General features: G+C 39.5%; 1 protein-coding gene across 2 annotated transcripts in view; it reads right to left on the bottom strand.

Moving 5' to 3' along the window:
* Nucleotides 1–1,394: 1,394 nt before the first annotated feature.
* Nucleotides 1,395–14,951, bottom strand: part of SLC39A6 (solute carrier family 39 member 6) — a 29,925-nt gene continuing 16,368 nt past the window's right edge. Inside the window, exons 6-10 of one of the 2 annotated variants that reach the window (XM_012440762.3) lie at nt 11,984–12,089; nt 9,417–9,794; nt 7,843–7,923; nt 3,885–4,075; nt 1,395–2,625 (exon numbers count right to left, since the gene is read on the bottom strand). In XM_012440762.3, coding sequence (XP_012296185.1) covers nt 2,473–2,625; nt 3,885–4,075; nt 7,843–7,923; nt 9,417–9,794; nt 11,984–12,089 — 909 coding nt within the window. In that variant the 3' untranslated portion in view covers nt 1,395–2,472. Of the gene's footprint in view, nt 2,626–3,884; nt 4,076–7,566; nt 7,729–7,842; nt 7,924–9,416; nt 9,795–11,983; nt 12,090–14,951 lie in introns of those variants that run through there. The other variant, XM_012440765.3, reaches the window with a different exon arrangement.

The raw sequence follows: 14,951 nt of genomic DNA, 5'->3' as shown, positions 1-14,951 counted from the left end.
CAGGTTCCAGCTGGAGTGGGAACCATAGTTCCTATTTCATCCTGTTTTTGTGGGCTGGTCCAGCACAACTTCTACCTTCAGAATCTCTGTGAAAGAAGGGACAAGTCTCTGCTCACCACACTCCTAGAGGTGCATTTCCAGTTATTACAAGAACTTCCTTACCTTGCACTCATCTAGCAGTGGCACGATGCTAGGTCTGTGAGTTTCTGAAGCACTGTAATCTATTCAATCAAAGGGGATGCTTAATCTCATCCATGCAGGCACCCCCAAGCAAGTAACTGTTACCCATCCCCTTTCATTTGGTCTGAGGAACAGAAATCCTAGTGATGTGGTCTCTCAGTAAGCTCTAGATGAAGGGGAGATGGTATTGTCCACTTGTTAATGATCGTAGTTAATGCTTATAACTTTATGTGGCCTTGGCACTCACTGTGAACGTAAGTTGGACTTTCCCATATAGAAGCAGAGTTCAGTCACCCTTGACAGTCTCCAGTTCTACGTCTCCTAGTTTCTCAGTGCTGTCCATCTAGGTAGCTGCCTTACACAGCTGCTCCCTGTCAACCACTTTGCTATGGGACAGCTAGATGCAGCTTGCTTGACTGGCCCTGCCGACCCTCACATGGGCTGTGTGGATATGTCACAGTGACCACCTCTCAGTCATAGAATGGTCTCCTGGAACTGATGCCTGCTTGCTTTCAACCTAATTAAAACTCTTCAAGAGAAATTTCTTTGAATAATACCCTGGACCCAATAAAGGCACTGGCCCACAGGTCCCTCTCTTTCCCTGCCTGCATTTCCTGACCTACATGTGTGTGGCCTCCAGATATGCCATGTACCTCCCAGGACCTGTAAATAACACCTGGAGTCTCTCCCAAGCACTGAATTTCATACCAAGTTCTCCATAGTAAAGATCTTAAATTAAAGCATTGACTCTCTTGAGAGTGTAGAGTAATACTAATGCTTATTCTACAGCTTTAGGCCCTGGTTGTTAAAAAAAAAAAACAAAAGACACCTGAGAAGAAACTGTGGACCGATATTTTTTCAAGTGCCCTTTGTGATAAAAAAATTTAAAAATTGAATAAGGCCACTCAATACAATAATATAAATGAATTGATTAGTATACTACAATCCAGATTATAATTAGTATACTACAATCCAGATTATAATTTTAAAAATCAGACAGCTCAATTTTTTAGAAACAAAGTAAAATGGTAGTTACGAGGGACTTTGGGAAAATGGGGAGTTGTTGTTGAGTGGGTAGAGTTTCAGTGTGGCAGGATGAAAAAGTTGTGGAGATTTGTTGCACAATGTGAATATACTTAAAACTACTGAACTCTACAGTTAAAAATGATTCAGATGGTAAAAAATGTTTTAAAAAGAAAACCAGACATCTGACACCAAGTGACATGAGGAATTTATTGTGTAAAAAAGAAATATCTAGAGAATGGCACAGAAAGGCCTAGTATGGTTACAGTACTGAATATAAAAGGCAATTGCTCACAATGACAACACTGAAGTACTGAGAGATACTAAAGTACTTTCTGAATCGAAGTCAAATGATACTCAGCATGGTTTTAATGTCCTCATGTATATCAAAGTTTTACTAGTCTGATACTTCTGTAAACCAGGTAACCAGAACACCCAATCATACAGCTTTTGGTGATATATAACTTGGCAATAACCAAGTCTGGTGATACATAAAACTACTCATGGTACTCATCTGGTATATATCCACACAAACATTTTGAAATTCCAATTCCTTGGTCAAGTGATACATTGCTTGAATTCATTAAATATATTTAGATTTCTGTATTATACAAACGAAGTTAAATGTACAACTAAATTAGTATATGAAAAGTGCTCACTATGTCTTTACAGGAACATTAATCCTGACAAAAATGTTTAATGAATGTACTCTATGCTAATTCTGCCTTTTTATACTTAATTCTAAATTTCTCCCCTCTAATTTACGACAAATTTTGTGATTTTCATAAGAATCTATGCCTCCTTAATTCTCAGATTCTTCTCTTTTCCCCCTTATTTCTTCGCTTAAATTCAGTATAAGCTTTCTTGGTATTTTAGGTTTCATGCACATTCTTATTCCTAAACACCAGCAGTTCTTCAGAGACCTAAAATCCAGCATAGGAATTACTGTGTTAGTTCTTGAAAAAGCACTAAAGGCATTTTTCCTGAAATATACAGAACATGTCATGCCAAATCTCTTATTTATACAATAAACTGGTAATACTGGTGAATTGCACATAGATTATATCTCCAAGATAGAATAACTTAAATATTAAAACGTACCTTTATGTTACCACCATAATTGACTTTGTAACAGACGGCAATATTCAATACAAAAATCACAAAACCCACTAACTTTAAATGCTGCATATTAGAGCATACAAACTCATCTCCCTAAGACCTATTCAAACTATAACAACTTTTTAAGCTACTCTAGCATTTAAACTCTAACTAGAAATTTATACGAAACACAATTTTATGTTCAAATATGGAAATAAGTAACATAATTCCAAAACCCAAAAGCATCCCAGCATTCTGTAAAAGGAAATATCCCCAGCGGCTACATCCATGGTCACTAGCATCATTGTGTAGCATTTCAGGCACCTAAAAAAAAAAAAAAGGGAAAATATGAGTATATTAGCTTTATTTGTAGCTGGATATACTGTGAGTTAATTCCTTAAAACATGATTATATACATACTGACTCTAGCTAATAACGTCATACAGCACTTCCTAGCAGTTTAAGAATGACTACTCTTGATGTTCTGGGAAAGTAAAAGTTTGTACTGGTTCAGTTGCTCCACTGGAAAATGAAAAGCGATAGTGATTTTCCTACGTCAGTTACTGCCTTCATATCTGAACTGTAGTTTGTCTTTAGTTCAGAGATAGAAAACCTTATACTATATAAGATATATATTGTCTTTGATTGCTTACCAAGTTAAAAATAAAAGTAAAATAATAAAGTATAATTTTACCAGTAAGTTTGGCTGGGATCATTTTGAGGACATTAGTGACAAAAAGATATGATTCCTTTGTTGATTAATAAGGACACTAAGCATTCTGAAGTACACAGCATACCAACAATATGTGTCTCATCCTGGATTTCCTACAAATCTATAGAAAAGTCACTGCCTGATTACTGATATTGTATCCTACAACAATACATCATAAGGATGTAGATATTTTTGTGAATCCTGATACATATTAAGATAAAGGTGTGATCAACAATTCAAAAAAAAAAAAACTCTAAAGAACCTATATTCTTATATTCCACACCTTTCTGAATATAGAATCACTTCTCATCACTGCTGCATTGAAACCTTTTTAAAAAAAAAATGATTTTTTTTTTTTTTTTTTTTTTGAGACAGAGTCTTGCTCTGTTGTCCAGGCTGGTGTGCAGTGGTGCAGTGGTGCAGTCTCAGCTCACTGCAACCTCCACCTCCTGGGTTCAAGTGATTTTCCTGCCTCAGTCTCCCAAGTAGCTGGGACTACAGGTGCATGCCACTATGCCTGGTTAATTTTTTGTAATTTTTAGTAGAAACGGGGTTTCACCATGTTGGCCAGCCTGGTCAACTCCTGATCTCAAGTGATCTGCCTGTCTTGGCCTCCCAAAATGCTGGGCTAAAAGGTGTGAGCCACTGTGCCCAGCCAAAAAAAATGATTTTTATTGAGCCTATAGTCCTAGCTACTCAGGAGGCTGAGATGGAAGGATCATTTGGGCTCAGAAGTTTAAGACCAGCCTGGGCAACATAGCAATATTCCACTTCCTGCTCCCCCAAAAGCAGAGAAAAAATGAGGCTTTACTGAATATTTTCTCTATTTTATTGTTGGTCAATAATGTAACATGACTTCTTAAAAACTTACCATATCAACCAGAGCAACATACATGAATAAGCCAGCAGTAAGTGCAAATATCCACATAGAAACATTTTCAGCATAATGACCAATGAAAATTCCTGTTGCCATTCCAAGATACGCCAGCATGGCTGACAAAGCATTATAAAGGACAGCCTGCTTCACGGTCATGCCAGCCTTTAGTAAAACAGCAAAGTCACCTTTAACAGAAAATGAAAAAGGAAGAAAAAGTCATTAAGAAATCATTTTTAGGACAGATACCAAGATACTTCTCAGATTTAAGAAAATTTTCCATTGTTTTTGAGGGGGAAAAAAAACCAAAATTAAGAATTATCTAGTCTTAAAGCAGTGTTACTCAGTAAATCACCCTAACAGCTGTATAAACTATTGTTTTTCCTTTTTATTCTTCATCTTTCAATCTCGCTCTGTCACCCAGGCTAGAGCACAGTGGCAAGATCTTGGCTCATTGCAACCTCTGCCTCCTGGGTTCAAGCCATTCTTGTGCCTCAGCCTTCTGAGTAGCTGGGACTACAGGCGCATGCCAACACACCTGGCTAATTTTTGTATTTTTAGCAGAAATGGGGTTTCACCATGTTGACCAGACTGGTTTCGAACTTCTGACTTCAGGTGATCCGCCTGCCCCGGCCTCCCAAAGTGCTGGGATTACAGGTGTGAGCCACTGCACTGGCCAGATATCTTATCCAAAATTTTCTTAAGGCTTATGATTTATCAATAAATGATAAATACTACAAATTTACCATTGTGATCTTGCACTGTTTTCAAGGAGCCTGGAATTTGGCCACAAAGAAGGGAGGGATGGGTGGAGAATACATATGAGATAATCAGCAAATAATAAAGGTAATACATAACTAAGAGCTGAAGAGTTTAATGCTACAATTATAAAAGGAGAAAAGAGACACATGAAGATGGAAATAAGAGAGAGGCTTCATGGGCCTTGAACATAGAACATAAATTAGAAGTTGAAGATTATAAGGAATGGCTGAACATATGACAAGGAACAAAAGTGAAAATGGCATCAGTGGTATGTGTGTGAATATATCTCCATAAGAAAAAAAACAAGGACATGAACTGGGATCCAGAACTAGGGAAGGATTTAAAGCCTAGTGACAAAGAATAATAATATTCATGAGACCAACATCATCCTAATACCAAAACCTGGCAGAGACTCAACAAGAAAAGAAAACTACAGGCCAATATCCATGATGAACATAGATGCAAAAATCTTCAATAAAATACTGGCAAGCCGACTACAACAGCACATCAAAAAGCTTATCCACCATGATCAAGTAGGATTCATCCCGGGGATGCAAGGCTGGTTCAATATACGCAAGTCTATAAATGTAATTCACCACATAAACAGAACCAAAAACAAAAACCACATGATTATCTCAATTGATGCAGAGAAGGCCTTCGACAAAATTCAACAGCCCTTTATGCTAAAAACCCTCAATAAACTAGGTATCGACGGAACGTATCTCAAAATAATAAAAGCTATTTATGACAAACCGACAGCCAATATCATACTGAATGGGCAAAAACTGGAAGCATTCCCTTTGAAATCTGGCACTAGACAAGGATGCCCTCTCTCACCACTCCTATTCAATATAGTACTGGAAGTTCTAGCCAGAGCAATCAGACAAGAAAAAGAAATAAAGGGTATTCGATTAGGAAAGGAGGAAGTCAAATTGTCTCTATTTGCAGATGACATGATTGTATATCTTGAAGACCCTATCGCCTCAGCCCAAAATCTCCTGAAACTGATAAGCAACTTCAGCAAAGTCTCAGGATACAAAATCAATGTGCAAAAATCACAAGCATTCCTATACACCAATAACAGACTTAAAGAGAGCCAAATCAAGAACGAACTGCCATTCACAATTGCTACAAAGAGAATAAAATACCTAGGAATACAACTAACAAGGAACGTAAAGGACCTCTTCAAGGAGAACTACAAACCACTGCTCAACGAAATAAGAGAGGACACAAACAGATGGAGAAACATTCCATGTTCATGGTTAGGAAGAATTAATATCGTGAAAATGGCCATACTGCCCAAAGTAATTTACAGATTCAACGCTATCCCCATCAAGCTACCAATGACCTTCCTCACAGAACTGGAAAAAACCACCTTAAACTTCATATGGAACCAAAAGAGAGCCCGCATAGCCAAGTCAATTCTAAGCAAAAAGAACAAAGCAGGAGGCATCACACTACCGGACATCAAACTCTACTACAAGGCTACAGTAATCAAAACAGCATGGTACTGGTACCAAAACAGAGATATAGACCAATGGAACAGAACAGAGGCGTCAGAGGCAACACAACATATCTACAACCACCCGATCTTTGACAAACCTGAAAAAAACAAGCAATGGGGAAAGGATTCCCTGTTCAATAAGTGGTGTTGGGAAAACTGGCTAGCCATATGCAGAAAGCAGAAACTGGACCCCTTCCTGACACCTTACACTAAAATTGACTCCAGATGGATTAAAGACTTAAACATAAGACGTAACACCATAAAAACACTAGAAGGAAACCTAGGCAAAACCATTCAGGACATAGGCGTAGGCAAGGACTTTATGACCAAAACACCAAAAGCATTGGCAACAAAAGCCAAAATAGACAAATGGGACCTAATCAAACTCCACAGCTTTTGCACGGCAAAAGAAACAGTCAATAGAGTGAATCGGCAACCAACAGAATGGGAAAAAATTTTTGCAGCCTACCCGTCTGACAAAGGGCTGATATCCAGAATTTACAATGAACTAAAAAAGATTTACAAGAAAAAAACAAACAAGCCCATTCAAAAATGGGCGAAGGATATGAACAGATACTTTACAAAAGAAGACATACATGAGGCCAACAAACATATGAAAAAATGCTCATCATCACTGGTCATCAGAGAAATGCAAATCAAAACTACATTGAGATACCATCTCACGCCAGTTAGAATGGCGATCATTAAAAAATCTGGAGAAAACAGATGCTGGAGAGGATGTGGAGAAATAGGAACACTTTTACACTGTTGGTGGGAGTGTAAATTAGTTCAACCACTGTGGAAAACAGTGTGGCGATTCCTCAAGGACCTAGAAATAGAAATTCCATTCGACCCAGCAATCCCATTACTGGGCATATATCCAAAGGATTATAAATCGTTCTACTATAAGGACACATGCACACGAATGTTCATTGCAGCACAGTTTACAATAGCAAAGACCTGGAACCAGCCCAAATGCCCATCGATGATAGACTGGACAGGAAAAATGTGGCACATATACACCATGGAATATTATGCAGCCATTAAAAAGGAGGAGTTCACATCCTTCGTAGGGACATGGATGAACCTGGAAAACATCATTCTCAGCAAACTGACACAAGAACACAAAATCAAACACCACATGTTCTCACTCATAGGCGGGTGTTGAACAAGGAGAACACATGGACACAGGGAGGGGAGCACTATACACGGGGGTCTGTTGGGGGGGAGGGGGGATAGTGGGGGGGTGGGGAGTTGGGGAGGGATAGCATGGGGAGTAATGCCAGTTATAGGTGAAGGGGAGGGAGGCAGCAAATCATACTGCCACGTGTGCACCTGTGCAACAACCTTGCATGTTATTCACATGTACCCCAAAACCTAAAATGCAATAAAAAAAAAAAAAAAAAAAAAAAAAAAAAATATTCAAAACACAACTCATCCACTTCCCTTCAATTCCAATGAGATTCTCTTTTTCAACTTCTGTTAACGGAAGATGATTCCTTTGTATCCTGTTGTGTTATTCACCTTGTAGGTATGAAGATGATTCCTGAAGTCATCAGTATGCTGGTTGGCAGACTTATGAGAAGGCATGGAATTGATGAAGAAGCTTGCTGAACTAACATTAGCAAAAGCCAGTAACACTAGGACATTTCACCCACTTGGCAAATACAATTTATGTGGTTCTCTCACCTAATTCATGAGGCAACTCATGACAGAACACAGCAACAGAGGTACTTAAACCACTCGATAAGCCTTCAGTAAAAGCAGCACCTGTGTAAAAATCAATCAGAAAGTTTGGCTACATTAATTTGTGTGTTTTTTAATCTTTTCAGCATGCAAAATGAGGTAACAAAAAAACTGTATTTTGGCTGTGAATGAACAGAAGTTTCTCAACCCAACTTTGTATCTTCTTTGTAAGAAATCTTACAGTACATTCCATGAGGTCTAAATTTCCCAAAGTAACACATCAGGCATAAAAGAGAGGGGAAGGTTTTCTATGCCTTAGTGTGAGTGGATAGTTATACAAATCTGAGAAGTAACTGCTACCATATAAAAGGCATATTCAAGAATATAAAATAAACTGTTTGAAAGGTTTAGGAAAAAACTCTTCTGTCAAGGGTATAAATATGTTTCACTTGCCTCAGAGGAATTTACTCTGTAATTAGATTTGTTTACATTTATTCTTTCCCTATCTCAGTGAGAAAACTCTAAGACAAATAGCTGTCCTTTTAAAAACCTGACGTATTATACAATCAATCAATTATAAACCATGACTCTGCATGTTTTTTTTTTTTTTAAGAGACAGGGTTTCATTCTCTTGGCCAGGTTGGAGTACAGTGGTGAGATCATAGCTCGCTGGAACCTCAAACTCCCAGGCTCAAGCACTCCTACCTCAGACTACCAAGCAGCTGGGACTACAGGTGTGTGCCACCACATCTGGCTAATTTTTTTTTTATTTGTAGACATGAGGTCTTACTATGTTGTTTAGGCTGGTCTTGAACTCCTCCTGCCTCGGCCTTCCAAAGTGCTGGGATTACAGACGTGAGCTACCAGGCCCAGTCGACTGTGCAGTTGAACATTCCTCCTTTGTCTGTTTCAGCTCCACATAATATAGTACAAGAGGAAGAGCACTCAAATCCCAGGGAGCCAAGGCCTGGGCTCATCTTAGCCTAGTTATAACACAGCAGAGCCTCCTTGAGCAAGTGGCCCCACCTTTACAGGCCTCAGCTGCCTAATTACATGGTTCCTTCCAGCACTAAGTTATTAAAATTTGTAAATATTCTATTATCTCCCAATTGTGGTATAACAATTTATTAGCAAAAGTTCTATAATTCTTCTTAGGATAGAGATTGATAACTGGACTTAGATGTATTAAGATTCCTTTAGCATAAAAGATGATGGAAAATATAATTTTACCTTTATAAGTATTACTCATATTATTGATAAGAGAACTTCAATGCATAGGGAGAAAAAAAAATCTCATATATGCATCATACAAATTAAAGGCTGATCTTAAGACCTTGCAATTTAAGAACAGCTTCTGACAGTTACAATTTAGATCACAGGCTGGGCACAATTCCTAGCATTTAATCATACCTAACATTAACTGAGTACTTCACTGTCAAAGTAGTAAAAGAAAAAATAACATTTTTATAATCTTGGAAGTCACTAATATACTCATCTAAACTAATCTATTATTTGTTAGGTGTTTAATGTGACATTTTCGGAATCAATCAACAAGGAACAAATATGTAGATGTATACCAATTGCTAGGCCATCACTGAAATTGTGCAGGCCATCACCCATTATCACCATCCAGGCCAGAGTGGCGATGCCAGCATCTTTCAGCTCCTCCCGAGAGTAGCGCTGGCTGTGACTGTGAGGATGGTGGTTTTGGTGGTGGTGGTGATGGAGAATGTGATGGTAGTCATGATGGTGGTGAATGAGATCATCCGACTGGCCGAGTGTATCGTGAAAATGTGAATGGCATTTATTCTTGCACCCTCGGGGTACATATTCATTGTAGACTTCCTGTGGATGAGCATGAGCTATCATGACCTCTTCTTCTTCCAAGACTGCAGGCTGCTGAGAATCGAAGTGGGAGGGCTCTTGTGAGTCTGCCCTTAAATAGCCTTCAGTTCCTAGGAATAAACATAAAGGGCATGTGGACAGTTAGAAGGCTTTGTTAATGAACTTGGGGACATTTCAAACTGCACTGAAAAAGTAAACAGAAGATCTTAAAGCATAGTAACTCCTTCACATCTGCAGAACTAAACATTGAAGTATTAGTGATGAAAAACATCCACAGGTTTTAATGAATTCCAGAAATGGAATGGTCTCAAATATTAAGAATGGATTTTACATGTTAACCTTCAATAACTACCTCTCAGATTCTCCCATAACTTCTTCTACCTCCCTACCTTTTTAAAGATGACTTTTTTCCTCATCCTAAGAACTTGCTTGTTTTAGAAAACATGATATGTTAGATATTTAAAATATTTATTTTAGAAAAATATCTTGGCGAAGTAAGGAAAATTAGAAATAAAAACTATGCATAATCCTGTCATCTGACTTCCTCTTTTTGGGAAGTCAAAATTCAAGGAAAAAACAAGACAATCTGAATTATTTCTTATTACCAAGAAGCATTTATTATTTGTGCAAAGAAAGTAAATTGCCACGATAAGGTTATTTTTCTGTGTCTTGTACATAGTTATCAATTTTCTTTGAACCATCCCTGACACTGCAGTCCATTTCTAGGGCAGATATTTCCTCCCCATCATTACACATTTCACTGGAGTCCATTTAAAAAACTCAAGAGGGAACAGATGCAGGAAGAAGAGCGAAAGCATTTTACTTGGTCTTTAGAGAAAAACAGCATGTTGGAGAATACACAGTGGACAGGAAACTATACAAACAGGCAGTAGCAACAATAGAGTTGTTCTCTCACCTCAGTCAACAACTGCCTAATACATACCAATGCTGAGCCAGGTACTCCAGCACTAGGCACTAGGGATAGAGTGGAGTCTGACAAAATATCTGCCCTCAAGAAGCTCATGATCTTGTGGGGAGACAGCCACTTAGCAAGGAAACACATGTATAAAAAAGGTACTGGAGGCACTGGTAAGTAGAAATTAGAGAGGGGCAACATGGAGAGTGACTGGGAGACCTGTTGTAGTTGGGTGCTCAGGGAAGGCCTCTAAAGAAGGAGACATCTGATTTGAGACCTAAACAACAACAAGAGGAGGAATTTATGTGATGGTCTCAGAGAACAGTATTCCAAGCAGAAGGAATACTGAATGCATGGCCTGGAGACAAGCCTTGTGTGCTCCCAGGGTGAAAAGAGGGCCAGGGAGGCTGGAGCAGAGTGAACAATGCGGGAGAGTGGTGGGTTCAGCGGGACCTTGAAGATGATGGCAAGGAGCTGGGTTGAAAATACGAATCTTAACTCAGTCTGTCCAACGAGATATGCCAAGCGAACAGCCAAGTTACAGGAAAAACAGGAGAAACATGGTAGATATAACCTTAGGCAAGTGATCACAATTAACACTGCCAATAAGTGACAAAGAATCATATCAGATGGCACAAATTGTCACAGGAAAGGACAAGTACCATTTTGTGGTATTCCTGCCAAAACTGATCAACCTAATCATGCAAAAATACTAAACAAACCCCAAATAAGAAGCAACTACACACAATATTTGATCCTGAATTGTACTCTGGAATAATATTTTGGTGGGAGTTGAGGTAGTGTTGGGGTAAAAGCACTATTAAGGCATTTGGAACAAAAGAATACAGAGAATGGCACTGTATCCGTATAAAGTTCCTGATTTAATAATTAAACTGGTTATATGAGAGAATGTCCATTTTCCTAGAAAACACATACTGAACTATTTAGGAGTAAAGAAACATCACGTGTATAACTTACACTCAAATGGTTTAGAAAAAAAGTCTGTGTCTAGCTGGCCCTCTAGGCACTGAAAAATTAAAGAAAAAGGTATGTGTGTGTAGACAGAGCTAGAGAAAGAGAGTGAGATAAATGTGTGGTAAAATAACTGGGGCATATGTGTGAATGGGATACAGGAATTCTTTGTATGGTTCTTGAAACTTTTCTATGAATATAAATTTAGCTCAAAATAAAAAGTTACAGAAAAAATAAATGTAAATATACATAAAACAACTTACTAACTGGCAATTTTTTAAGAAGTATGAGATATTGAAAAAACCAAAACCAAAAGGACATGGTCCCATTTCTTCCAGATGGTCCAAGCTGCCTGCAAATCATACAGCAATGAACTCCCTCCAGCCCTAAAATTTATGCATAAGGACTTACGATCATCTGTATCTACTTTCTCCTCATTTGTTGAAAGTTGAGATTCGTATTTGGACAACTGCTTCTTAATCTCCATATCATCATCATTTTCAGGTTTCTTCTGATTCTAAAATAGTGAGGGAAAACAATACTTTAAAACAGTAATTTGTTTATATGTACAGCTTTCAATCAATAATCAGGTAAGCAGAAGACACAGAATGACCCCACAGTCATCTACTCGAAGTATAGTCCCACACTAGCAGCACAGTATCTCCTGGGAACTCGTTAGAAATGCATACTCCCAGTTGGGCACGGTGGCTCATGCCTGTAATCCCAGCACTTTGGGAGGCCTAGGTGGGCAGATCATGGTTTGAGACCAGTCTAGTCAACATAGTGAAACCCTGTCTCTACTAAAAATACAAAAAAAAATTAGCCAGGTGTGCTGGAGTGCACCTGTAATCCAAGTGACTTGGAAGGCTGAGGTAAGGAGAGAATCACTTGAACATGGGAGGCGGAGGTTGCAGTGAGCCAGGATTGTCACTGCACTCCAGCCTGGGCAACAGTGCAAGACTTCAACTCAAAAAAAAAAAAGAAATGCATACTCCCAGGCCACACCTCAGACCTAATGAATCAGAATGTGGATTTAAACTAGATCCCTGGGTGATTCATACACACATTAAACTTAAGAAGCTCTACCTTAGCTTACCAATTTAAAACTAGCTAGTGGCATTTCCTTCAGGCATCTAGTGATCCGTTAGCCACCTGCCTGGCTTCCTTCATGCCTCTTCTGCACACTGAAACTTCAAACTTCCCATACTTTTTAGAACCTATAACTATAGATTTTTAGTTATTAACCTTAAAATACTTTTCTTTACTAAAACACCATTAACATGATTTCTCTTTTAAAACAAGCCTCTATTAACCTTGGATTCCTCACTGGGCTTTTTAACCATCCCAAATACCATACAGGAGAGATTATCCCTAAGTCCAAGCAATCTTTATGTTGTGTAACAATCACTGTTTGAACAATGGTGCCTGTGTATCACCTACTTCTATAGAACATTTAAAATAAAAGTTATCACATAAATAACAGATTTCTTATTTGCAGTACCTTTGAATATGACAATCACCACCATACCTAAGATTTTATTCACACTCTAATAGCATATCAAGTGTCTATACATTCTTAGGTTTTAAGAGCTTTTAGGACACAGATCCAAGATGGCCAATTAGGAGCAGCTCTGGATCACAGCTCCCAGAGAAAGCATGAAGGGTGAGTGGATGCCGTGTTTCCAGACGCATTTTTATTGCCCACAGACCAGGAGATTCCCAGGCAGAGGAGCCCCACGGGTCACCAGCGCGGCTGTTTTGGTTGGCGCGGCTGTTTTAGCTGGTGATTGGAGCTCCTGGGAGACAGAGTCACCCATTCAACTGATAACAAAGGGGACTGAAACAGGGAGCCAGGCCAGGAGATTCCTGGGCAAAAAAGTGCCACGAATCTCAGTGTGGCTGTTTCAGCCAGCACAGTGGGTCGCCGCATGGGAAATCACACAGATCCCGGCGCCTTTTCAACAGGCGACTGGAGCACCGGGAAGACAGAGTCCACCATTCAACTAAAAAAATAAAAAGGGCTCTGAGGCAGGGAGCCAGGTGATCAGGCTTGGCTGGTCTCACCCCCTCAAAAAAACAGCAATCAGAAACGCTCTGGATTGAGGGTTTCATAGCAAGCACAGCTAAACCCGGGATGGTCCAGATCTGTGAGGGAGGGGCGTTTGCCGTTACTGAGACAGTCCACCACTACAGAGGTAGTTTGCCATTGCTGAGGCAGCTCACAATTACAGAGAGAGTACACCATTATAGAGGTGGGCCGCCATTGCCAAAGCAGTTCTAACTACACCCGTACAAACACGACTGCAGGGAAGTTCACATGGCAGCTGGGCGGAGCCCACAGCAGCTCAGCAAAGCCTCTGCAGTCAGACAGTGACTAGGCTGCCTCCTCACTGCGCAAGGCAGCCCTGAAACAAGGCAGCAGCACAACAGAAACTCAAATAAAGCCCTAACTCCCCGGGACAGAGTACCTGGGAAAAAAAAGGGGGGGTTATGAGTTCTGCTGCAGCAGACATAAACATACCTGCCCAACAGCTCTGAATGAACAACAAAGCTCACAGCTCAGCACTTGAGCTCCTATAAAGGACTGACTGTCTCCTCAAGCAGCTCCCTGACCCCTGTATATCCAAAGAGTCATCTCATAAAGGAGAGTTCAGACTTACATCAGGCGGGTATCCTTCAGGGACAAAGATAGCAGAAGAAGAAACTGGCAGCAACCCTTACTGTTCTGCAGCCACTGCAGGTGATCCCCAGGCAAGCAGGGCCTGGAGTGGACCTCAGCAGTCCTACAGCAGAGGGGACTGACTGTTAGAAGGAAAACTAGAAACAGAAAGAAGTAACTTCATCATGAAAAAACTGGACGTCCACTCAGAGACCCAATCTGGAAGTCAACAACTACAAAGACGACAGGTGGATAAATCCACAAAGATGGGAAGAAACCAGTGCAAAAAGGATGAAAACACCAGAAACCAGAACGCCTCTCCTCCTACAAGGGATCACAACTCCTCACCAGCAAGGGAACAAGGCTGGATGGAGAATGAGTGTGATGAATTGACAGATTCAGGCTTCAGAAGGTGGGCAACAAGAAACTTTTGTGAGCTAAAAGAACATGTTCTAACCCAATGCAAAGAAACTAAGAACCTTGAAAAAAGATTTGAGAAAATGCTAAAGAGAATAAACAACTTAGAGAGGAATATAAGTGAATTGATGGAGCTGAAAAACACAACATGAGAACTTTGCAAAGCATACACAAGTTTCAACAGCCGAATTGACCAAGCAGAAGAAAGGATATCAGAGGTTGAAGATCAACTCAATGAAATAAAATGAGAAGGCAAGATTAGAGAAAATAGGGTAAAAAGGAATGAACAAAGTCAACAAGAAA

This window comes from Aotus nancymaae, unplaced genomic scaffold (genome assembly GCF_030222135.1).
Source record: "Aotus nancymaae isolate 86718 unplaced genomic scaffold, 86718_ANA_hifiasm-v0.15.2.pri h1tg000020l, whole genome shotgun sequence".
In the NCBI taxonomy this organism is placed as follows: Eukaryota; Metazoa; Chordata; class Mammalia; order Primates; family Aotidae; genus Aotus; species Aotus nancymaae.
The sequence above is the reverse complement of the archived record's forward strand: the minus strand, read 5'-3'. Positions and strand labels throughout refer to the sequence as shown.